Source organism: Synchiropus splendidus, chromosome 3 (assembly GCF_027744825.2).
Source record: "Synchiropus splendidus isolate RoL2022-P1 chromosome 3, RoL_Sspl_1.0, whole genome shotgun sequence".
In the NCBI taxonomy this organism is placed as follows: Eukaryota; Metazoa; Chordata; class Actinopteri; order Syngnathiformes; family Callionymidae; genus Synchiropus; species Synchiropus splendidus.
Genome location: NC_071336.1, coordinates 18,692,523 through 18,719,698, shown reverse-complemented (window position 1 = coordinate 18,719,698; position 27,176 = coordinate 18,692,523). Strand labels below are relative to the sequence as shown.

General features: G+C 41.0%; 1 protein-coding gene across 2 annotated transcripts; it reads right to left on the bottom strand.

The window, feature by feature from the left end:
* Positions 1 to 565: 565 nt before the first annotated feature.
* nck1b (NCK adaptor protein 1b) lies at positions 566 to 26,539 on the bottom strand. 2 transcript variants are annotated; one of them, XM_053860395.1, is made up of 5 exons: positions 26,383 to 26,539; positions 16,942 to 16,998; positions 16,337 to 16,577; positions 5,839 to 6,593; positions 566 to 3,801 (listed from the first exon to the last, which is right to left on the bottom strand). In XM_053860395.1, exons 3-5 carry the CDS (start codon positions 16,560 to 16,562, stop codon positions 3,601 to 3,603), a joined length of 1,182 nt encoding a protein of 393 aa, XP_053716370.1. In that variant the 5' UTR covers positions 16,563 to 16,577; positions 16,942 to 16,998; positions 26,383 to 26,539; the 3' UTR covers positions 566 to 3,600. The 2 variants fall into 2 exon arrangements, with proteins under 2 accessions (XP_053716370.1, XP_053716371.1); XM_053860396.1 differs by lacking the exons at positions 16,337 to 16,577; positions 16,942 to 16,998; positions 26,383 to 26,539 and adding an exon at positions 14,745 to 16,294.
* Between the last annotated feature and the right edge of the window lie 637 nt (positions 26,540 to 27,176).

Below are 27,176 nucleotides of genomic sequence, written 5' to 3'. Positions count from 1 at the left end.
CAGTTCTTATTTGCCAGATTGAAAATGTTCATTTTTGTTGACATTTGACACCACAACTGATGCTTACATACAGGGTATTATTCGGATTTACAAAAGTTGGACCGGCAAGTTAGCAATTATTAAGAAGACATTTGTAGGGAATAGGAAAGAAACTACAAACATGACTGAGTCCTTCACACAATGAATAATGTGCTACTATAATCATCAAGCAACTAAAATATTCATAAATTAAAACAACCAGTTGTGTTCAGTTGTGTGAACAACAGCTTTAGTTGGCTATTCCTGGTAAACTCGGCGTGGTCATTTGGAGGAAATGCCACACATGTCGAGACTCATTGCTAGTCATTTACGGACCAACTTTCCAAAACCTTTTTAAATGGTGCCTTTGGTGTGGTGAAGCCGTCGATAAATCATCCATGCTGACCACTGCCAGACACACCAATAAAATCTGCTATAACATGCCATGATCCCTGTTCTGCTCACCGAAACAGTCACTAAATATCCAATAAAATATCCATATAACAATATCCACAACAGCACAGAGGTTTGATTTTATGGTGTTTATTATGACTTTTTCAACACTCTAATAAACTCTTCTAAAATATTACACCTGCCGACGACAACCCTCCCTCCCGCCATAAAAACAGTATTAAGAGCATGACATTAAATTTCACAGCACTGCCTTTATCATTCCGTAACACGGAGCCGCTGACTTCTCGAACAGGAAACAGAAACTTGGCGAGACAGAGAACACCAAAGAAATGGTATTAAGCAGCACAAAAGCACCAAAAAGAACAAGCTGTTTTGCTCTCGATATCATCAAGACACATTTGTTTTCAGCCTCTAAAAACAGTTTCTCGATAACGCAAGCAGACTTTAACTTCAGTACTTAGTGGTGGAGCTTTTTACAGTACATACTCAAATGGCCGAAGTGTTAAGGTGAATGTCTTGTTATAAATTACAGATGTATGTCTTTTCATTTGTGTACACAACTGCTCAGGGCACTGGTTCTTACATAGCGCTATGTAAGGTCACTTGATACAACGCACACATTATCAACTCTGGGCTTTACACATGACAAAAATAGAATGTTCCGCAGAGAATGAGGACACTTATTCGCTCACTAATCACACCCCACTGACACACATGCAAAGCTTTAACCAAAATGATGGGGAGGACGAGATATATTAAAAAAAAAAAAAAAAAAAAAAAAGCGGACTAAACCTTTGGTTGATGGAAAGCTGTGAAGGCACATGATAATCTCCCAAAATCCTTCCAACTAGGGCATGATGCGCTGGCCTTTTTATCACTTTAGCTCAAAGTTTAGGAGGAAAAGAAAACATTGGTGACTCAAAGTATATTACGCACACGTTTTTTTTGTTTGTTTTTCTGTCAAGAATGTCTGGCCATTTCAATTTCATGATGTGTTGGTGGTCAGTTTGAAAAAGTTAAGTCAGGTTTGAATAAAAAGTCGAAGCTCACGGTTCGAGAAACCCTTGAATGCTCCAAGCTGCTGTATCAAAGTTGGCTTCAGTCCACTTCACCGCCCAAAAATGACTGGAAGTGATATTCAAGACCATCACATCCTTCCAGGTCCCACCCTTCAATCCTTTTGTTTTGAGGGGCTGTTTTTCCATTTCCCCTCTGTGAAATCCCTCTCTCTACCTCCCTCTCTTGATCTGGTTCAACTGGCCGCAGCTGGAAAACTCATCACAAGCGATTGCAACCATCATCATCATCATCATCTCCCGGGGCTGCAGCGGCTGCCGGCCAACGCTGCTGCTCCATCCCAACTTCTCTTTAGCGTGCATTAATCGATAGGCACAAGGAGCAGACTCTGGTGACGCTCCAAGGTCTTAGTGCACAGAGAATCTTCTCCAACTTGTCAAGCACAGTCTCAACACCCCTTCTGCCGCATTCAAGAAGACACCAACTCCGACTTGGTCTGCTTGGTTCACAGTGCACCGCCGTTGTGAAGGCAGCGTCTGATGGTCACTGAGACCAATGCATTTCAGGTCCAGCACAAGAATCACACGTATAAACATGGGACGCCCTACCACTCCACTTCATTTAGCCCCATCAGGAATTCCCTCCAGTTCACATTCAAAGTCTTCCATTAATCTCCATGCTCATTTTGGACAATGGGAGGAAAGCAGAGTGAATGCAGAAGCACAAGATGGACATGCAAGATCTATACAGTAATAGTCCAGAGTGCAATTTCGAACTGAGTGCCTTTCACCAATTCAGGAGAAATGACATCATCACAGTGTGTCTGTGTTTTCCTTCACATGCTGCAGAAAACATCTGATATTTTGACCTCCGGTCTTCCTCTTTCCGCAGAGATACTCTCCCTGAGGCAACAAGAGGAAGCGTCAGCTGTCAGACTTCAGCAACTTTGACAGGTCACATGATCGCAGAAGGTAATACACCACAGACTGCAGATCTTTTCTCTTCCTCGCAGTGCCAACTTGATCTGTCTGCATCTTCACACAAGATCAGTTTCAGGTCTGAGGCTGGTCCACATGGTAGTCTCTGTCATCTCTGTGAGGTAACTGGGATTTTGTTTTTGTCTTTTAACGCAGCATGTTAAATAAGATGTATCGATACAGTGTCGCTTTTCATTTGTGAGGTTGTCTGTTTACTAAATAATGCATGACTAAAATAGCAACGCCAACAACAGCAGGTAACAACCTTCAGTCCCACCACCATTATTGTTTCTTTGCACGTAAAATTGAACGCTGCAATTAGAAATGTAGGTTGTTGCATCATAAATCACACCAAATTTTCACTATATTCAATATAACTGGACAAGTTACCATACTGAGGTCTCAAATACGGCAGCGGCACATCTGACTCATCTTCTTTCCACCAAAAACTGTGCAGATGATTTGACCATGACAAAGTTTCAGATGAGCGGGCGGGACAAGCCTTTTCACAGAAACAGCTTTGACTCGTCACATGACCTACAAGGATTGACATTGATCTGTCGAGTACTCGGCTCCATGAAGACAGCATTGACGTGTTCATTCGCGTGTACAGTCCCCGGACGTTCGACCGCGGCCGAACATTCACAGGTCAGGTGAATACAGCAACATGCCGACAAGCACTTCCTTTGAGCATTGGTGTGGAAGAATCCTCACAAGCACAGTGCGACATCTCCACCACCTGATAGAATCAATAAATATGTTTTGGTCACTCAAATGTTTATTCAGGGTTACGAGAGGTCACAGATTAGCGTGTCGAAAAAACATTGAGCTGTAAAAACCTTGTCGTGAAAAAAGCCACACGAGATTAGAAAAAAGATCACATTAAAAAGAAGAAAGGTAAAAAGATTATATATTATGAACAGGAAAAAAAATCTAAATGCTAACAGAAAAAGGTGGAAATAAATGGTGTGGGTGGTATTAAATAAGTGACCAAAAGGTCTGCAGTCTTAGGAGTCCATTGTTTCCGTCGCTCCTCTTGGAATGCTCACAAATAGTCCTGGTGGAGTTCTCACGCATTGAACTTTACCGTATGCTCTGCTGTATTTATAGACATTTATATATATATATATATCTATATATATGGATGCAATCTTGTGGATGTGTCACAGCGGGATCAGGAGGCAGCCAGAGCCTTGATCAGGTACAGTTTGTCCCCCTGCTCACTGGTGAAGATGGGAGCCTTTTTGTAGTGTTCCACTAGCTCCTCCATGGAGTTAAACTTGCGTTGTCCGATGCAGTAAAGGTTCTCCTTTAGCTGAACTTTGAAATGCTTGTTCTTGCTCTGGGCCTTCAGCGAGATGGAGAAGTCGTTCGGCTGTGGACACAAAACGGAGTTGGTCAGGGTACACAATGCTAGCAGAGAGTCGGAGGAGCAATGCGACTCTTTATTGCTTCAGAACAGAGAAACAGAAATAGATATGACCTCAACGTATCTATTTATATCAACGTCAATTCATGAATTTTCTGCACATGTTTTGACAGCATCAGAGCTGAATTGTGGCTGTGAAGTATTTGGTTCATTTACACCACAGGGCTACTGAAGCAGGACCAGCATGGGCACCAGACCTGTCCACACCTGCACAACTATGAGTGTTGACCCTCTTCCAAATACCTGCATGAGATGCCTTTTAAGTAACAATGCAGATTTCATTCTGACCAATATTTCGATGTGTGAAGAAGCATTAATGTATGAAAGCGCCCACAAAGATTACATGATACCTAATGCACTTGTTGCCATACAATAATAGTGAACATTTGAACATGTTGCACACTTAAATTGTTTGACTGACCTCTGCTCTGGATTTAATGAATCAGATTATGAACAGACTTGAGCTTTCCACACCAACTTAAACTACAATCAAATCATTCCTATATATGTGTACCACACGACACCATCATCCCGCACAACACCACATCCACTGCTCTCAGAACCAAAGTTTGCACCTGCCGCACGGATGTCTGAAGGAACGGCAGCAGATTGGTGAGATTAACTACCTTTGGAACTATAGGTAACAACTATACATTGCATTGGAGTTTAAGCAATATTTTTAAAAAAATTTAAAAACGGTCAATGAAGAAGGGAAAAAAAAAGTTGCGCAAGACTGTAATTCGCATTTTAAACTGGAAAGTTTCCGGAGAAACAGCACAATAGTCCTCCTTCAAAGTCATTTTTCCCAACATGACATGAAACTGAACAGGGCCAATCTCAAAAGTGAGCAGACTCAGTAACAACATTTTTTGATGTTTATTGCGCTGATGACAGCAAAACAGCTACTTCTAATCATGAGAAGTCAATAAATATCATTCATCTGCTGCCGCTCTCACCAGGTCCATAGCTTCAGGTGTCTGGGCTCTACACATGCACTGGTAGTGTTCCTGTCGTTTTATTATTACGACGGTTCTCTCTGGATTTTGTTTACATTTAAAAACACCAAATACCAACAGCATCATGTCCACTATATTAAACTTGCTACTTCCCACTTCTTGTGATGCTTCATCAGACCATATCCGGGCGCATCACAGACGTAATGCAATGTTTACTTATCTGTCATGTCGGTCAGTGTGAAATTAATAACATGTAAGAACATGTGAAATTATTTTTAATCGTACCTGAGTATTAGTTACACCACTCAAGTGACCAGTGAAACTTTCAAAATAATAAACAAACAACTTGTGTTTTGACTCACATCAACACAATAAATCTGAAAACTCCTCAACTGCATCTTTTTTTGACATTCTTTGACCGTTTTCAGAGCATATTATCAGCAGACATGAGGATTGTTTTAAGAGAGAAGATAATCAGGCATCCTTGTTTGGGATGGAGGAAAATCTGGACGCAATTTGCTGACGTAGAAGGCATTCCCCGCTCATTAAATAGATTTTTAAGACAACTTGAGCTTCAGCAAGAGGTGCTGTTGTAACGTCTGAAAGTAGCATGACAGTATCGGACGTGACACAGCCATGTAAATCCAAGAGACTCGAGACCTAATCTAGATTACCAACACTTGGTCTAATCCAAATAGACCACAACCTTGAATGGAATATAGGAAATATTACTATGCAGTCCAAAATAATATTTTGTTTGCTATAAAAACTGTCAAAAATACATCTAAATCCAGTTTTCAAGTCGGTAATAAAGAATCTCTATCAGTAACACACGACCAAATTATTGGTCCTGGATCTAGAGATCTGCCAGGCTTCCTATATAAGACAGCTATATCTAACTGAGTATGGTCCACATTGTTGCACTGCAACTACTTATCTGTCTTCGAACCAATGGAATCTATCTAAACTATCCTGACGGCAGGCCCAGCTGGGAAAGAGGTAGGTTAGTAACTTGAAGTCCACTGACCGATGACTCGCTGTCTCGTATGAGAAAGTCTCCCTCCGTTCCTCTCTGGTTAAGTGCCACTTCTGCCTGGTGACGCGTCACTTTGCCATAGTACCACTCCTTCCCTGCGAACCGGCCACTGCTCGATGGCGAGATGTAGTCACAGTCAGGTGTGGGAGGCCCAGCGGGTCCAGCTGTGGGCTTTTGGGAGGTCGAGTCCAGCACACTGACGTAGTTTTTAGGCACCAGGCCAAGCTGTCCATCTGCTTTACGGCACTTCCACCATTCCGGGTCATTCTCAGGCTTCTCCACCACCTCCATCACCTCCCCCCTCTCAAAGTTCAGCTCCTCGTCGTTGACGGAGCTGAAAGGGTAGAGTGCTTGGACTGTGTGCAACACCCTGTTACCATTTGTCGTGCTGTTCACCACGGCCGCCAGCTTCTCCGTTAAAGATCCAGAGGTGTCCCCGAACCCGCTGATTCCACCACCCCCCGCCGTCCCATCCACGTCTTCCGTCACGTAGTTCGATGGAAACCAGCCAGAACGTCCGTTATAGCTGCCGCGCCACCAGCCGTCGCTGCACTTCTCCATCACGATCACGCGGGTTCCTTTGACCAGGGACAGCTCATCCTCGCGCTCCGCTGCGTAGCTGAACTTGACCAGCGCTGGGACGTTTAGATCGTAGAGCCGCTCGCCGTTGTCTGCGTACATGTCAGTGTCCGAGTTGGAGGCCGTGTCTCTCAGACCGCCCTTCCGACTCTTCACCTTTCCAATTCCTAGAAGACGGAGAAATGGCAATGCTTACTTGTGAGCAGTGAAACTTTGGAAGGAAACAGCATATTCAAGTCATGTGATTCTGACTAGGATGACGCCAGCAAACACTGAGGTTGTGCACTCAACCACACAATTTAAGACAATACTGTCATATTGGTTCAGATTACAGAAAACTTCTTAGTCATTAGGGCAGCACAATGGTGAGCACTGCTGCCTCTCGTGCCTACGTGGGTTTTCTCTGGGTACTCTGGTTTCCTCCCACAGTCCAAAGACGTGCTTACTAGGTTAATTGGACACTCTAAAATACCCCTTGGTGTGAGTGTGAACGGTGTGTGTGTCCTGCGAGGGACTGGCGACCTGTCCAGGGTGTATTCCTGCCTCTCACCCAGTGACTGCTGGGATAGGCAACACTCCCCACAACCCTGAACAGGACTAAGTGCTGGTTCATTGACGATGTATGCATGCATGAATATTAAGACATTAACAAAGTACTTATCTACTTAAGTATTAGCAGCATATGAGACAGTTCCTTGAGGGTTCACTCTTAAAAACAGCATCATTACAGAGTGAGTTCACTCTTAGTTGGCTCACTTGGAGGTAATGTGTTCCCTAATCTTGAGTGGAACCTAATATTCAACAATGTCACGAGTGAATAACATCTCACAAACATCATTAGGTGGATTTTTTTTAAATTAAACAATCATTTCACAACTATTGTGACGTCGGTGACTGACCCAAACAAACGTGAATCACACAGCCTGATGGTATTTGTAAACTAAAAAGGAGTCCAAAAGTCCTCACTTGATGATGACATGCAACTGTGTACTGCAGCGTGTCAGCTTGTTGAGAACAACTACGCTGGTAAACGTACCTTGTCACACTGCAATGAATACTCTTGGTTGACATTCCTGGTTAAGGTGGTTTGATTTAAGGTGCTTACTTGTCTGATTAATCAGGGTGATTACACTGGGCACACCCCACCTGTCTCACTCCGATAATTACCTTCACCGTTACTTAGTCTGATTAAGATTCACTTCAAGTGTTGCCTTTGTCAGCTTGACTTTGGATTACTAGTCGGTGTAAATGTGTCCATTTAGGCGTGAGTGGAGCACCTCCTCCACACTACAGTGTCCAACAGCCTCGCTCACCCCCAGCCTCCGCGTACGCGCTGAAATCCTAATGCATTCTTGAGGATTAGACCTGGGTGCTCGGGAAACAAAAAGGCAACATTGGTGGAGTCCGGCACAGAAAGCGCCCTTTTTCCATTTCTATCATGTGAAACTGACGCAAAAATTCTAATCACACGAGCACTGACACCTGCTTGGGCCTCCACTAACTAGTAGCCAATTTACGAATCTGTGTTTCAGCAAAGTGCCACTTCCCAATGTTGGCCGGGGTGTGTGACTGACAATTAGCCAGCTGCACACACTCCGATAAAAGATGTAATTTCTGAACTGTTCTTCACCTCCGTCCAGCCCAGAAAGGGGATTAGCAGGCCTTTTGGCCCCTTTTTTTAAGGACAGATGGAGGTTTGAGGGGCGAGCTAGGCGGCCTGTGGTCATTGTGGTAATGGACAAGTATTTCCACTTGGAAGCCGGGTGTTCTTACAGTTGCAGGGACACTGAATCGAGCTCCGCCATAGTTCTTACAGAAGCCACCTGTCATAGATCAGTTACATAATCATTTTAGAAGCAGGAACAACTCATTTAGCAAGTATAGATGAACAGCAGGACGGTAGGCAATTGGAGAAAAACCATGCAGTCCCACTAACATCAAGGGTTTAGTGCGAGGGCTTGTTCACATCACTGCGCATAGATAGGTGAGAATTGCATTCCATTTAACAAAAATGCAGCCAATATTCAAAGAAGATAAATTGGCAAACAAGAAACACCATCAAATGGAAGCAATTGAACAGTGGATTGCTAACCTCAAGGTATGATTTGAGCTGGGGAGGAAACTGTAATCGCTAGAATCCGTGACTCATCTATTCTGACTTAAGGTCTGAAGTTTAGAGACGAAGTTTTAAGATGGAGAAGAGACAGGTCCACTTACTGGTCTTTCGTAGCTCATGAGTGCTTCGCTAGTGAGGTAAACGTGTTTTATCCAGATCAGAATTCGTTCAAGACATTCATTAGAAAGATCTAAAGTGACAGATGAACGCACAGCCCTTGAATGCACTCTCAGAGGGATAGGGGGATTTCCCATGACTCGATTCTTGTGACCTCCAACTGACATCAATGCGTCTGTCGCACAGGAAGACTTTTCAAGATTAATTCAACAGCATAGAAATGTATAACTTGACTTACAAACAGTATAAAATATTTTCTTATTTATTATTTTGTTAATTATTAATTTGTATGTCCTAAAAGTCTTAAATCAGTCAACATAAAATATATAGCTACCTAGTGTGAAAACGATAATAATTTGCAAACATGTCACTTTTCTTTAAGTATTCAAAAAAAATACCAAGACACTTTATGCTCGTTCAGCGCTCGTGTCAGACAGCCAACTGACTGAAAGCTGATGACATGTGCCGCTTGCATAATCCATAGACAGGTGATGAAATGATATGCGGTGGCGGGTTGAAGTCTATACGGCGGACAGAGCATGTTGTCCTGCTAATGGAACGCGACTAATGCGTCACCAGACACCCACCTCTAGCTGCTACAACAGAGATTAATTGTTCCCAAAAGGTGTCACAACTTGAGACGAGACAAATTTCATGGTAAAGTCAAATTGCTTCCAGGTCCAACATATTATTAGTCGCACCACCGTAAGTACAGACAGCAGACCGGCTGTTAAGAGATGATGACTGTGTGCGATGCGAGGCGTTGCTGTGACTCCAGTTAGCCAGTAGGCACCACTTTTTTCAGTGTCAACATGAGATCATGTTAAAGAGTGGCTTTAATTTGGTCGTTTATAAACAACATCAAAGACAGTTGTTGAACCGGTGAAGAACATCTTCAACAAAGCGTATAGAAAACAGCTGCCCTTGCCCTTGAGTGTAGTTCCCGTTCTGTGTTCTGGTGTCGGCGCCCTTGGTTCTCCATTCCTCTTCAAATTTGTACTTACTCGTCTTTGTCTAATAAATCTATTAATTTAACCTGTCAGCCAGCAAACACACTGCAAGCTCACGGTTTTTCTTTTTTCCTCATGCACTTGCTTAGCTTGTGTTGCTGAATTAAGCTCCCTTCTCACACAAGCTAAGCAAGTGGATGAGGAAAAAAGAAAAACACCGAGCTCGAAATGACCCTGAACGGTGATGGTTGGGCGGTTTTGTCCTCTGGCTGATTTGATAGAGATTAAATAAATCAGCTGAAAATTAAACACACATTCATTCTTTGTTGTTTTATTTGATCGAGGTAACGTTTTCCCTCACCAAAATTCCATCAATCGGCTTCAATTATCTCAAAAACGTAACTGATCTTGCGTTTTCAACATCCATGTGATAAAGGAAACTATATAAAATACCTTCTTAACAAAGGCACAAGAGGAATAGATACATGTGAACCGTCTGTCTGAATAGAGAATGCCATAATACAAAGGCTAGCATGACTTGTCAAAAATGAAGCAGTGAGGTTTATAGAAACAAAACTGGACATGTCAGTGCAGGCAGAGGCCTCGGGAAGTGTCTTCAGTGCACTTAAAAGTGACCTCGTCGAGTGCAAACAAAGGTTAAAAGGGTCGTCCTTGAATCAATAACACCAATAACGCCAAGTAAGTCCAATGATCTCGATCAAAAGATTCAATATGTTCTTTTATACAAGACGCAAGAGAAAACACTGGAAGTAGAGTTATTTAAAAAAAAAAAAAAACATTTTAAACACTCGTAAATGAATGCCCAAAGATGCAAGATTTGAAAGAACAAGACAGGACAGGATTTTCGGAACAGTCACAGGGAGGAGTGAAGGGCAATGAGTCACTGCTTCGTGGAGATGAAGTGTTTCTGGCATCACTGGCCGGCGATCTTGACCGTTTAACCGCTCCACCTGAGTTAGAAGTTGCAGGAATGCAGATCGTCTCTTAGTTTGAGGTCATTGTTCGTGGCCATGAAGAACACTGATCCAACAGTCAAGCTGTGGGTACAAAGACTTATTTTTCAAGCAGACAGCTAAGCAAAGTATGAGATCCAACACGGCACGATTAAACAAATGACACAATTGCTTATTTAGTTCAGTTACTCTTTCAGCATCAATAGAACTAAATTTAATTGAGTTCTCATTCATTTAAACTCATTTTGATGAAAGAAAGTTGCTGCCTTGGCAGAAATGATTATAACAATCATGAGTGAATCTGCTACTGACACATTTCTTATACCAAACTACACCAAGTCACCTAGAGATACAACAACACAAATCAGTCGAGTGAAGTATCGTGGTGCAAAGGTCACACAGACAGAAGGGTAAATGTTGGCCATTCAGTCAGGGCCCATCTGTCAGGATATACACCGAGTTCAGCAGATAAGCAGTGAAGAGCAGCCTTTGCTTCCTTTGACATTTTATCAGTCTCTTATCTCACTGAACTTTCACACCAGAAACAGAAAGGAGGATAGATAGAACAATAGAATGCAGAGCACACTGTTAACCACAGTCATCCCTGGACGTACATGCAAGTCCACATATAGTATGTGGAAGCATTCATGAAAGTTGTTAACATTATTAAAGACATGTCTGCATAAATATTACCTCTGCCACGAGTTGAAACCACATAATTTGAAAAGATCAGCCGCAGAAAACAAGAAGAGAACAGATTATTTACACAGCTATTATTAAACCTATACAGTCCCTGAATAACACTGTTTACATTTAAGATAAAAAAAAAAAACTGTATATGCACCTGAAGCAGAGATACCGCCCATAAAATGTCTATATTACAGAAAATGACGGTTATCTGTCAGAGTTCCTGAATTATAAATAAAACAAAGTTTGAAAAGAACAGCCACACAGCCATGATTTGCTGACCTGTGCAAACCTATTTAAAGGCAGCGTAACATGCTATCATCCAACAGTAACTGAAAGACGTTATGTTTGAAGACGAACATTGGCCTGTGAGGCGATCAAACACTGTGCAGCGCAGCCTGAGCGACGATTTTCACTTTAAAATCAAAAATGCGATGTAATAGAATGTGCTCTTCAAATACAGAAATGTGCGGCAGCGGTGAAACCAGCCCTGCGAGACTGCTAGCAAATTCGGGCAACCCACTGACAGGACTGACTATTTTAATATTTTGGATTTGATATTATTTGGTGTGATTCTGTATTTGGCTAAGCACTTTAAATTTCATGTGGGCGCGGCCACAAATCTTAATTTCGGTGCTTCACTACTTAACTAGTCATTCATGGATGACCATCATTCTTTCTCAGTTCACCACCTGTTTAGGTGAGGTACCATCTTGCTGAAGTGTGGATAATCCTTCAAACATGGAAAAGCATAATAGGGCCCCTTTAATATTACCTATGAACTCCTATTGCTAACAGGACAAGAGTGAAATATCAGGAATGAGGAACTAGCGAGTAGTGGAAACTTCACTCTTTTGACGTCAGATGCTTTTTCCTGTGCATTTCCTGCAAGTAGGATGCAGAGGAAGGAAATCGCGTTGCGTCAAAGGCCAGTAAATCACTGTGGAGAATTACACAAACCTGATACCTTTGAGACCTCCAAAACTTCACTTTCTGTTTATAGATGAGGTGGAGGAGAGATTGTTCAGCTACAAGAGACAGACAGGAACCCGTTTTGTTTTTTAACTCAGGGCATTGTCTGGCTCAACCCCCTCGACCCTTTAGCTTCCCTCCATTCCAGCGTTTTCCTCTATGGACGACAACACCCCGCGTCAGTCTGTCTGACACACCATCGCATCTCAGGGCAACAACAGCATATAGTTGGATGGTGTCCAAAAACGATTCAGCATGCTATTACAAATACCATTCCAAGGACTGTACCACACGGCTGAAATGGTGTTGTTTGTGACAGTAATTCATCCATCTATTGGTTATCAAAGTGATAGGTGAGGTAGCTACATTCCGTATGAGGATGCTTCAAAATGAGGGCACAACTTGATCGCATTTACGATTACGTTTTTGATGGTAATGACTACCATATTAACAATGTGATGTTTCGATCGATGTTGTCTTTCAAAGGGCCAGTTTAAATGTGCACAGAAAGTGGGTTTAGATTAGACGTTCACAAATATAATGACAGGCGTGACTTGGCATATCCCTCAGTGAGGATGTGTGGATCGCCCTTTTAAAGCGACAGCTTCAATCATAGTGCCGAGACGGCGGACTGATTGCGGCACAGGAAACATTGCAAAGCTCTTTCAACTTCACCATTTTGGGACTTCAAAGCGGGCAGCCGACGACTGTCTGACAGAAGTGGAGCAGAGTTGAGATCAGCTCCATTGGGCTGCTTTTGCTAAGCAGGAAAGTCGCAGACACTATGTCACAATCTAAATTATTTTTTAAAAACTGTGACGAGCATGAAGATGCTGAACAGAAATGTTGCCAATGTTGCAAGAAACCACTGGAGCCATGTGTTGATAGAATGGCACACAATAATCCTGATTTGCCAACTTAAACTCTGTGCACTCATTGCATTTATTAATGTCATCAAATGCTGGAGATGAGCTGCAGACCAAGACAAAACAATGTTGAAATTAAAAAGACAAATTGAAACACTAATTCTCATCTTATAAATTGGAAGAACCATGTTCAAAGTAATGACTTGTACTTTTATCGACGCAAACAGTCCATAAATATTGAAATCTAAATCACAGCGCGAACACAGTAATTGCTATTTGAAGCACACTCTGTGAACAAGACCACAGGTTTCAGCTGGTCTGCACTAATAACATGCTGACAATGGTTACTCTTTAACGCTGACCTGTTCACACTTCCTCCAGGCCTGATGGTGTGAGGTATGGTTGAGCAACGGCTATTGGACAGTTCTAACTTATCACTATAGCTACAAATAAATAAATAAATAAAACCTTGAGCCCCATTACATTATTCTTGTACAATTAACTGCATTTGTCTTACGTTAGGTCATCAGCAGGTTTGAATTTAGCTACAAGTAGGAACAAGGGTTTTAAACTGCCTGAAAAATCCTACAGTTGGAGCTAGCACAATGATTCAACTTCCTGCTAGCGTCTTACTTCCTGCTCTATTCCAATGCAGAGGGAGAAATGTGGCTCAAATTAGAGTTTCCGCTCACTGGGGACGCTCACAAGAGGAAAACAGAGGGAGGGGAAGTAGAAAAAAGTAACTAGCGGCTCTCTTTTTAACGACAGCAAAACACTAGCTCATCTACGCGCTTAAGACGGCACAACTGTACAACTTGACAGTTACAAAGAGAACATGGGTGTGCATCAAGGCCTTCGTGAAAAAGTGCCAGTGTGACTGTGAAGTGTCTGCTGCCCACAGAGCTGTCCGGACAATGACATTCTTCTGATAACACCAAGAGGTATGAGAGATGGGAGCCGGCTTCCATCAGTCGACAGAGACTCCTTCCTCCTCTGGACACAATGAATACAGTGTTTTACATGAGCACCCCACGTCCCTTGAACTGTAGCTCATGACTGTTGGGAGGTGTGGGGGGGGAACCTCCCAGACAGAGCTTACTCACCCCGAGGGTGGTTTAAAAGAAAACAGACTTTATATTGTTTCAATGCTCTGCTTCAAAAATTAACATATGACAACAAGGTAGACAATAATTTGATACAAACCAACCAACATTTAAAGAAGAGCCCAAGCTTGTTAGTGAAATTCAGATTAGAATTCAGTTGTTAAAGTTAGAAACATGACACCAGATTTTTAAGTTGTAGTCCACTCACTCTGAAAACTAGGGGTAGAGTTCATGTGTGTGCGTGTGTGTGTTAAAAAGAGACAGAGAAGGATTGCTGAGGCAATTACAGGCTTCAGCTCAGCAGAAGGCTTTTCAAAGACACATCCACCCAATCTTAGCAGACGCTGCCTCAGAAGCTGTCGCGACAGCCTCTCAACTACATGTTAGCGCAGAATCCAACCTCTGACGGCTCGGAATGCAACTTCAACAATCTCAAGACAGTGCAAGGATCAAAACCAGGATATGGATAAGAAGCAGGAACGCCACGTGATGGCTTTTAGAAAGTCAAAATGTAGAACAAGTAGAAAACTCACGGAAGAAATGTTTGAATAGATTAGCCATGTCCATGTTGGGCTCGCCGACTCTCACTAAGTAAGTGTATCCTTCCCAGCCCCTGTTCTCGTCCCGCTGCAGCTGTAGAGTTATTCCATGTGAACTCACTCACAGAACTGGGCAGATAGCGGAGGAGGGCAGCCCACTCCTTAAACCATGTGGCCAGAATAAGCCAATAGGAAAGGGGAAGAGAGAGGCCTCCAGTTCTGGAAGCACAGAGGCCCCATGGAGAGGGAAAGAAGGGGAAGGAGAATGGGAGGGGGAGCCTTAGAAAGAGAATGAAGGACAGAGAAGCTCAAAGAAACAGGATGTAAAGAACGTGAAAAAGCAACTTCAGCATTTTGTTCCAAGTAAAATCTATATTCTTTCATATTATTGGCAGAAAGTTAATTCATTTTGGGGGACGCGAGTCAATATTCACCTCAAACGACCAGTGCGCAAGGTCACATGATGGCAATTGTTTGCCAAAACACTCAACTTTACAACATCCAGGGAAACGTATCCTTTAACTCACACGCACAATAAACGCATCCATCGACAAACAACATTCTTTCAGATGATGACACAACTCCACACCCAGCAACTGGTGTGCTTTAAGATTCTTTCCTCCCACATTACATTCTAAGAGTGTGGTCATCAGCTGTTATCCACATGCAGCAAAATTATGTCTCAACTTCATTAATAGATCGTAATAAAGCTCACAAAAAGCAGAGTACTTAGGCTCACTATGACCTCTTAGTAATTTACGATGCCTTAATATGCTTCAGCTTGTGTTTTTCATTAGTCTGTTTTTATTGGGTTCCCAAATGACTGAATTGTGGGCGTCTCATATGGGAGACTTTTCCTCAAAGAATATTTGAAGGGTGAATGTACAGACAAGTTGGATGTTGTTGGCTGGCGTGTGAAAATACTTTTGAATGTGTTTTTGCCCAAACTGAGGCCCAATTAAAAGCTCTCTGATACTTCACCATCCACTTATCCATTTAATGACCAAACACGTATAGATATGTTCCAAACCATCAATTAGGACATATTTAAATGGGCCCACTTGAAATGTAAAACAAAAAATACATGTCAGTAACATGTATCGCCTGTATTCTTCCATGATTTAGAATTACGTCTAACCAGGATTTTTAGAAAGAAATAAAGTGACGTGTGCAGCCAGCAAGAAGGAGTGGCCATCCAACAGATAATTTGCACTCTGTCTTGAAGTCAAAGTGAAGACATGCTTCTGGTTTGCAGACCTCAGAAAAACCTCAGATCCAGACTGTAAAGCCACAGAGTCCACAACTCTTTCACGGAAACAAACCAGTGGAAATGTGAGTTGCGATTTTCACATTGAACAAAGACATATTCTTACGATCATAACAAAGCAAACTAATGAATAAGTGTCAGTGAAACTAATTCAAGATGAATATGGAGAATTACCTATTCAGTGAAGACAGCAAGTATTTTAATTCCATTTAAAACCAAAACAAACAATGGTAACCTTGGCATTCCCTGCCATTGAAATAGAAATGACTTAAAATGTGATACTTGGAGAACAAGCAGAGGTGGAGAACGAAATTCTTACCAAGTGTGTCTTTGAGGTTTTTGACAATAGAAGCTTTCCTTGCACTGCTTTTTCGCTCCACATAGTTCGAGGGCACAAAGCCTGTTTTGTTGGTGGCATTTCGAACCCTCCACCAGGACTTTGAGTCATCAAGGAGCCATAGGCGCTCGTTTTTCTTGATGTCCAGCTCCTGGTCCTGCTGGGCCATATAGTCAAACTTGGCGATGACAATGACCTCTTCCGTCATCTTGAACAGGAGGCACTGCATGACAAAAATACAAAGCCATTAAAAAGGTAATCACATTACCAAATTTGTTATCACTATACTTGCATTCATATCAATTATTCCTCAAATTATTCTGAACAATTCTCAATGTAAATTTGTACTGTGACCCGCGACATAATCACCCATTTTATTTTTCTGAGCTGAAAATGTGTTTACTTCTCTTTACTTCCACTCAATAAAGACTGTACTGACATCACAGACATATCAGCATCTATTTTAACCAACAGTTTCAAATCCAACAGTACTAAATTTGTCTCTTCTCCTGCCGTCAACTGCATCGCTGCTGACACAATCAAATGAGAAACCTTTGAATTGTATTTAGAAATAGATGCTACTGTACCTGCAATGCATCAAAGCTGGGAACTTCAAGAGCCCCAACAAGCCACCACTGTTCTCTCTGGAATGAGAAAGATACATATTTAGTACAAGTAACGTTGACCTGTCTCGCAAAAATATAAAATGATCAGTTTGAGACTCCAACATTGTAAAAGAGGTACACAACGGCAAGGAGTACAAGTAGCGCAAGCTTCTTATAGATAAGAAGAAACAAAAAATAAATAGATACAACCGTTTACTAATTTACACTCTTTTTTACAATTGAAAAATGGACCCAAATGTAGTAACTTCAAAATGTCAAAAACCAGCATGTTTGTCCGCAAGAGCCATTTATGAATAAAGATGCTATAAAAAAGATGAGGATGTTATGATGTGATTTGGTAAATAGATATTGGTTTAAAATGAAACCAGTCCAGAAGTCAGCCTGGATATGAATCTCATCTGATTCTTAACTTGTTAACTGAAACACTTATCACAAGTTCTGTTTTCTGAAGGCAGTAGTGTGATCCCACAAAACTCTAAACAATAAGCACATTCAAAAGCTGGTCTTATGACTGACACAGCTATTGGGCATGAAGATTTCAGTGCAACAGACACTTGGATTCACACTTGACCAGTGAGTTGGCTGTAATGCTGCTCTGATGTCATGGGAGTTTTACCTTTCACCTCCTTGACCAAGTGAACAGACCAGACACTGACCTCATTGATTGAAATCTCTTGGGGGGGGTGTCTAGGTTTCGGCTTCAACTGGCCTACACTAGAAACAAAACTTGATCCTAAGCAAACAAAACCATCACGGGGTGAAAACCAATTCTCAAACTAATCGCCACAAAGAGTAAAATCAATAAATAACAAAAGGTCTTACATTTCTTTTAATGCATATATATATATATATATATATATATATATATATATATATATATATATATATATATATATATATATATATATATATATATATAAACAGAAATGTCTCTTGCATCATCTTCAAAATGAAAGCGAGATGTAATTCATATTTCATGTTGCCTGCTATCCACAATAACTTAATGCCTGGATTAAGCTGCATCACACACTAGAGCCCATACAATCAAATGTCCAACCCAAAGGTTGAATGAATCTACACCAGAGAAGGGACTGGGCAGTGTCAATGTGCTGCTTCTTCATCTCTCACTTCTCATATCAACGCTACACACAGTGCATTAACTCTGGCCCGATCCCCCCCTCCACCCCTGTGTCTAGGGTTGCTAAGCGTTAAGTGCACATTAATGACAGCGCCGCTATGAGAGAGGATCTAAAAAGTTGGGCAACAGATGCTGAAAGCTAATCTCTTTGCTGCAAACTGAGCCAAGACTACTGGCCGCAGAAAAGCCCCGAACACATGGGCACCCAGGTCCAACTGCTCCAGTGGTGTCACGTTTAAGGTTTTACAGCAAGCCACCTGGCAAGTTTGCATGCACTATGAACATGTCCATGGGCAGAACTGCACACTAATGGTAAACGGTGACAATTAATTCAAGTTAAATAACTGATTCACTCATTATTGTACCAACATAATATAGTCATATATAACATAATATATAATACAGTGACATATAGTCAACAACATTGTCTCCATTTAGCAATTTCTACAGTACATCCAGCTCTATGACCAAGGATGTGTATGAAGCAGAGGCAGTAAAGTATGTGATGCACCAAAAAACATAATCATCAACATTTTTTGTGTATCTTCATCTTCATATCATGATCACGATTATGGCACAATTTCCAGTACCAAACTGAGACCAGTTGATCGTTGACATGTGACCCTGAATGGCCATGCTAGTACGAAAATGTGGATAATAGAATAGAATAGAAAATGTGGGAAATAGAGAGGGACTTAGCCACAATATTCCGAGTCGTGCTCTGTAAATGCTTCCATAGAGTTGCACTGTATGATTCCTTTTGGATTGGTAAGTATTCAAAGAGTAATATATAATATTGTGTAGAGCGACAAGAGAACACTTTCCAGGACCACTTTATTAGATGAAGTTCTCTCTTACAGAAGCATTGACAAATGACACTTTTGTTTACTTCCAAGGAAGTAACGCAAGCGCATATCACCTGGTACGATCATAGTCAACCTAAACAATTACAAGCAGGCAGGAAAATTGAGCAACTAACTGCAAAGTAAAATCTGACAAATGGAAATTTTAATTTCTGCTAAAGCACTGGGTGGGATCCTTGCTTATTATATATACTACACTAGCTTTCATTTTGTCACAATTAGTTCAGCAATAATAATAAATAAACTTAAGAATCCCCCCCCCCCAATATATCGACCCAAAATGCGATAGTATCCTCAGCATTGAGAGTTGTGGCGCAGTACACCCACAGACTTAGTCACCTAACCACTCATGTTCACTTGAGCGCTATCACTGATCAGAGTTATTTTGCAAGAGCAGTGTGGCCCCAACCACAATCTACAAAGGTTTTCACAATAATGTCATGGATAAGCTCAACAGGAAACAGTCGTGAAAAAAGAATAGTCAAGTAAACCACAACTGTAGAAAAACTCTCACACCACTAATGTCAAATCACGCCAAGGACACCTAGTGGTCCAGTGTGATACTGCCTCCTTGAAAGTTGTTTGAAAAGATTTCAAATGCAGGCTTAGGCAGTTTTTATGAGCTTGTCGCAAAGCATGCCATCATAACAACACCATACTGCTCAAGCCAGGTAAGCTGGCAAAACCAGCAACAGATCCCACATCCTATTTGCTGTGGGAGTAAAAGGGCAACTTGTGCTTACCAGGATCGCTGAGGCATCCAGGCAGCTACACCATGAGCTCACGGTGTCAGACAGTAACCTAATCCCTGTGACAGCCAGCTAAAATCACAGGGCTCTGCTGTCTTCTGGAATGTACCTTGTATACTCTGTGCTCACTCAGCAGCTGTGCCACTGCTGCACTTCCTCCTACTCGCACCAAAGCCTCAAACTGAGCAACAAAGCAGGTCAACTTCACATACAAATGTAGGTCGAAGACTGGAGCGTATGAACTCTTTGGCTTTCATTCATATAGACTTGCAGCAGCCAACTTGCATGAGGCCACATCCCAGCTGTATGACACTCTAAACTATACAGCAGCAAACAGTCATGGGAGACTTGGCAGGCCAGCTGTGAGACAGGAAGCTTGGACTCCAGGGTGACCGGATGATGGGAAAGTGATGCAATCTGACTGAGCGGGACCAACCTCTGGGTTCAGATGAGTTCAGACAACAACTCTCTACATTGATATTGGCAACCATAACTGCTTCAGTGTCACAGTTACAGTACTGTGGTTTAAACTTGTATACACAATGTGAAGTCATTTAGGGAAGCACATACACTGGTTGTATGAATATAGCTGAGCATACTACACTTTTCATGAAGAATAAAGTCAATCACCTTATGATCCACAAAAAGCTACAGCTACTTTACGCCCACAAAAAAGGTAAAAATCTATCTCACGTCATAAATGCTTGTTATTTTAACTATGCGGCTTATTCCTAAAACCACAAAAAAAAATCATGCAGTGAGAAAAATGTAGCACCATCCTCGACATGTATGTAAAGAACTTATTATAGCTGCAGGATTTCTTCCAACAATATAGTCAGCCATTAAAATTAAACAAACATCTATATTAAATCCATTTTTTGAAAGTCCAAGAAAAAAAAATCCTACACACAGATGTATCTATCCAATTATATACATTTTTGGTTATACTGACCAAGACTTCTATCCAGGAGAAAATGTCATTTGCAGCAAGGTCCAAAGCAAGACTTGAGACTCCTTGAGCTGAGCATGAATATGCCACCCATGAGTGTGTGAAAGCAGTTAGTTATAAACCCCTTGGGATCACTGTTGTGAGTTTAGAACCCAAAATAGAACATGGCTGATGGCCTTTAAGAATTTCCAGAGATTCACTTGCATAACATGGGTCATGAAGCATTCACTCAAATCATTTCCACATAAAAATATCAGGCTGTATGCTCAGAAAACTAAACAAGTTGGATCAATTTTAGATTTGGTTTTCTGAGAAAATATTAAATATTGATGTTTCTCCCCAGAATTAATATGATCTACTTATTTGTTATGACGTGAAAGGAAGTACATCTGAGAAAGGCCAGTGAGCAGAGATTCGTAGCAAGTGCAAAAAAAGCAGTGCGCAGGGATGCAAAGAACCGCGACATGTAGAAACGCAGAAAATAATGACCCTTGTCCCAAGCAACTTCTTCGACTCTCCCCAGTTGATTTGTCTGCAGTTCACATATGTGCCATGGCAATTAAACTCTTGTGTTTTCAAGTTACAGAGGAAACACTGTTACAGCTTTAAGCAGTTGCACTTGTTCTGAAGACACACAAGATCGCGAGTTCTTGCACATTGAATTGCAAACAACTGGCAGGGTTCCCTGATGTGCAAGTTCATTATTTTGTAACCATCACATATTATTTCTCGATGTGTATGGTTCAATACTTATAATAAGGCTAATAAAATCGCAACAATCGATACTACTAAATTGCTCCAAATAGTAGAACTGCAATAAATAGGACTCACAATACAAATCCAACTGGCAACAAGGCATTTAAAAAAAATCAGGACAAAAGCATATAGTCTCAGTCATGGCATATATTTAGAATGAGCAAACTTCTCTGTAGAGCAAACTCCTCGACTAACTCCTCATGGCTGCTTGCTCATCCTTTACAACTTTGCTTTTTACTTGTTGATGGACTTATGGCTGGAACACCAACCTTTGCTTCTACATGAGTTTACAGTCAAAACTAGCAATCTCCTTCAGCATTATTGACGGATTGAGTCTATGGCAGGAAGTTAGGGAGAAGGTCAGTGAAAAACTAAACGGACTTGCAGCTTCTAAAATGAGCTTTATGAAAGGATCTTGGAGAGGAATTCAGCCACCATTTTTCCAGCTAACTCCATCACAACATTGTCACTGGTATATTTATGAACTGCATTTATTATATACCCAAAGAGAGCAAGACAATGCTAAACACATGGCCTACTTGAACAGCATCATACTTAAGTAAAAGTGAAACCATAAATACACCCTGGAGTCACTGCTATGTTGTGTACAGGTTTACTGTCTAAAATACATTAGGGAGTTTATTATTTGTAAATGAGAATATACTCCATATTGATAGAATCTGTATCTTCCATAGCTTCTAAATACAATAGCTTTTATTTAGCTGTAGCTAAAACCCTAGATAAAGCACATAAATATCTAGTAATAAAAGATGTTAAGACATCATCTCAATATCTGGACAAACTACAGAAAGGCTCATCATCAAGGGAGCAACTAAATTAATCTGCAAGGCAACACATCACCTCAGAAATCTGGAGAGTTTACAAAACAACAGGATTTAGATTGTATGTTTCACTGAACATTGAAAAGTAACGCTTAACATTCATCTTCATTTTGTTTCTTTAAGTTACGAGAGAAAATAAGGAGTGTGGAAACAAAAGGAATAAACATCTGGAAAACATCCACATCAGTTGAAACAAGGCTATAGTGGATGTCAAAACAGCAGATCATTTGTAAACCACAAGATAATAATCCTGTGTCAGGGGTGAAAGGCATACACCGACTTCCTCTTCGCCTGCAACATCCTGACTAATGTGAGCCCTAGGGTGCTGTCACAATAAGGCTAAATAAGCCACTTGGGATACCAGTGACACGAGTTGAAACTTGTGTGCAACAGCGTGTCAAGAGAAGGATGAATTCCATGTCCTACATAAAAGTCAGAGATCAAGAGTGAGTTAGGACTTGACAAGACAAAACATTATTCGGTTGGCAGAAACACAACACACATCCTATTTTCTTTAAGAAAGGCAGGTCATATTTCTAACTATATTTGTTCAGAATATTCAGATGCAGGACATCAACTCTCACCCAAATGAGGGGCGGGTCGCAAGTATGTATGGTAGGCAGGGAGGTACTCTCCAATGTGCGGCACAGACGTCTGCTAAGCTTCAGATCAGCGACAGTTCTATTTCATACTTAGCTCCACATGCCACAGATGATCTTTCAGACAGGAAATAATTCCCACCAATGGTGAACTCAGGAAAATTTCATAATAAAACTGTATAGAAAAAAAAAATGTATAGATGTTATTTGCATTTCATGTAAAAGAGCAACTGGACTATTACTTATTATTATCACTATTTGCGCATACATAAGTACGGATGGTTCTAATTTCATGTGTCTTCAAAATGTTTTCATTACACTTATTGGTGTAAAAGCAGTCCAAATCACTCCATCACCTATTTGCAAATGTCAGCAGCAGATTCTCAGAAATATTCAGGAAAAAAAGGTAATCGGACTTATACTCACACATCCTCATTTTATTCCTCAAACTAACCATAAGAAAAAACCCAAAATGAATTAATGGACTGAGACAACTGAAAGTGCGTACTTCTCTCCATATAAATATTTACGGAAGTAAAAGGCTTAGTTTCGACCACAGAAGGTGTGGACTCAGAGTTTTGCAGAAGTGACAAGACTTACATTATACATTTAACACGTCTTCGGCGGCTAGCAGCTTTTGAGGCCCTGCGTAATCCATGACTGGATCTTGATTTTGGTGTGTCACTGACTGGAGTTGCCAACTGTGGTGAGGCAATACGAAAAATCATATCAAAAAAATACTTTTTAACAGTGGAATGAGAAAAAAAATGACATTACATTGCCATTCTCTGTTCACGTTTTACTTTTTGGCCAGTAAATTGCAGACATTGAGAAATGTACACTTCAAGCCACATTGCCTTTTTGGCAGTCTGATGAAAATGCTCAGATGGTGTTTAACTTCAGGCTGTAGGGACAGATTTGGCTCCCAGAGCCGTTGCTAGGAAATAGCAAGGGGGGTAACACTAAAGTAAACACAGTTAGAAAGAGGCCATCACTGCTTTCACTGCACTGGGTTTCATTAAATTACTCACAACACTTAATATGAAAGGGAAAGTTGTTCATGAGCAATGAGAAATCTTCTATATTTATAAATGATATGATAGGATCCAATATAATCGGAATGGTAACTTATGTGATGTCATTGCAGTTTGTAAGATGGTACCTTTGTCCTTTTTATGGATAGACTCAAATGCCTTCTCTGGACCATGAAGCGTACCCACCACCAGTTACTGGACTCCAGCAGAACCTTGAGAGTCCTGGCCTGTCCTCGTCCTGAGTTGCACCATTTTTGTATAAACTCAATCAATAGCAAAGACACTTTCTGAAGAAACTCCAGCCATTCAATGTTGTAAGTTGCAGAGCTATGATAACATACTGTATAATACACATTGGTGAAAAAAGGTTTTCAGAGATCCATGATTTCTACTGGGATGATGACTAATTTTGCTAGTCGATAAATTGGCCCATAAATTATTGCAGATATATTGTCATCGTTACAGTGAGACAAAATTCAGCACTGGAATTTTCTATCACTTAAAACATCTAAAATGTGTTGAAGGGCACATTTATAAGTTACTTAAAGCACCAGCAAAATGGATGCACTTGATGGTTGCAAGATTATATTTACAGAAGTTATCTAAGTTTTATAAAATCACAAATCAAGAAGTGCCAATGTGATCTCTCAATATGCTACTTAAAACTTGGCATTTGGTGGAGCTTTGTCTAAAGTAGTCACAATATAAAGAGCTAAACAAAAGGGGGATTAGGTTAATCCACAGAGTATGTTTACTACACACTCACTGGAGACACAAAGTCTTTCAAAACACAAACAATTCCATTATGAATGCGTGTTTGGTCAGCATTTAATATTAAATGCAGAAATCTTATTTAACAATTAATAACATCTTTACTGACAAAGATTTGCCTTCCGATGATATTTTGGTCTGTTGACATAGAACAAAAATATTCACTCAAGAGAAATTCCATACGATCTGGCTGCAAACGCAGGCCACCTTTAAAAGACAATGGAGCCAGTAAAAATGAATGGATGGAATAAATTGTACAACTAGTGAAACCTTGTCTACACGGCAACAGTGCCATCGTAAGCACATTTCTGCCACAAGCAGAAATGGGTGATGTTGTCGTACCTACGCCGGGACATTGAGTGTAATGTTCAGAAGCACCAAAGCAGGAGCTCTGCGTTTATTTATGAATGAAAATATTATGAAACATGACATGGAATTCACTGCTGATGCGTTATGTCGGTCATGCCATGCGGCAAACGTGCTCATCAAAATGATCCTCAATCAGAAGTTGATCACACAAAGTCATTACTCATCAGCTGTTGATGACTGCTGTAGTGAGCAACCTCAGAGCTGAACACAGACATCTCCTCACGCCCACTGGACTCAGAGAGAAAAGGCAATGGTGTACTTCAGGGGCTCAACCACATTATGGGCCACATTGAAGTTACAGTTGCGTTGTACTGTCCACCACTCCAATATACTCTTATCTGCAAAATCTTACTTTAGATAACGTTCTTTTTGTGTCTCTTCCATATTATTCCATTCATGTTTTCTGTATGATGCCTCGTCTTTGTATTGCATTGTTCTAGTTCACACTGCTGCTGCACCATCATGTAATCAATAAAGTTTATCTATTATTCTACATTACGGCAAAGATAGCGAGATAAGAGGAGAATCTGTGGTCCATGTGTACTATGAGTTTGTTGACTTTCCTTCTGAGAGCCAGAAATTAATTTTAAAAAATGCAAGTGAATGCAATATAATATATATATATATATATATATATATATATATATATATATATATATATATATATATATATATATATATATATATAAACTTTATATATAAACTTTTGAACAAAACAGGCTAAATTATGTGCTGCTCCGATACATTCATCTATCCATTGATAGCATCCTCGATACATTTCAACAGGTCATTTAAGAGTATCGGATGTAAAAAGCCATTTTATTTAAACCGTCTCATGGAAGATGAACTAAAAATGAGAGTGTATGACAACACTTCTTTGGTCATCCAAATGGGGGAGGACACTAGTGAATGGATTCATCGTTGCTTTACCCCAATCTGTCCTATTCCACAAGCAAGCAGACGTTGGATAGCATGAATAATCCACGTTCAGACAGGCACAGAAACCAAATCCGCTTTCATTTGTATTTTACATTTACGATGTCAGACAAAAGCAACATAAACGTGGTGCAATGCAGACAGTGGAACCAAGCATATTTAACTTACGCCTGACAGCTTCGATGAATAACCTACCGCTTAATAACAAACCGAGCAGGTAAAAGACAACCTCATGCACCTGGTTCCAAACATATTGCTCACAGAGGGAGCAGTTGGGGGATCAGTGTGTTGGCCATGTTGGCAAGGCGACAACTGCTTTAGTGTGTTCATGGTCCCTGCGAGCTAACAGCTAGTTAGCGGAGCCCCAGAATTATACCCAGACGTAGAATGTCTTACCTGCTCGTAGAGGACAAAATTCCGGGGTTTCCTCAATTGTATATTTCTGAATGGAGACGCCCCAAAACGGCGGCCTGGAGAAGCCGGTGATATCCCGACACCAGTTCTTTTTTCCACAGCAGAGAACTAGCCTAGCTGGTGAGACTCGGTGCCCCGCTGGAATACCATCTCTGAATCAAAGCATGTCATTGCTCAGCAGCGCGCCTTGAAGTCCCGCCCTCCAGCTACTGATTGGTTGGCCAGACATAGACGGGCCGGTCATTGGCTTTTGCAAATGTTTGTCATTGTACTGCAGCTGCTGATGTTTTGCATGCATCATGTGTTTTTTTTAGCCACTTTTGGCCGAAGGAACACCCTGATCACTGAGATGGAAAGATTGAGTAATACACACAACGTATGGTTATTGGTGCAGTCTTTTTCACAGAATTCGATCATTATCTTCATTAACTTGTGAAAGTGTTAATAAGTGCAGACTATGTTAATCATTGACGTACTTGTTTTTCCCTTTTTCTTCTCTCTTTAATTCAGCCCACTAAATTGAGTTACCTTCTTAATAATACTTAAGCCTGAAACTTGTTAATTAACTTGTGTAACAGTTTTGCTATTCTTCCTTCCTCAACTTTTCCTTTTTTTCCTACGTCTTATCCCAGTCATGGCGGTCACAAAGAGGCTCAGGCCGAACCCAGGTAGTTGGGACACAATGCAGGGGTCACCATGGAAAGGGCGCCAGTTCACCACATGGCAAATAGAATGAAATAAAGAAAAAAGGAAACTTCTAGACAGTGTTGTGGAAA

Coding starts and splice junctions, on each gene's coding strand:
- nck1b (XM_053860395.1), bottom strand. CDS start 16,562: ATGACGGAAGAGGTCATTGTCATCGCCAAGTTTGACTATATGGCCCAG. Junction 6,594..16,336: donor AAACCTCAAAGACACACTTG/GTAAGAATTTCG, acceptor TCCGTCTTCTAG/GAATTGGAAAGGTGAAGAGT. Junction 3,802..5,838: donor TACGAGACAGCGAGTCATCG/GTCAGTGGACTT, acceptor TTGTGTCCACAG/CCGAACGACTTCTCCATCTC.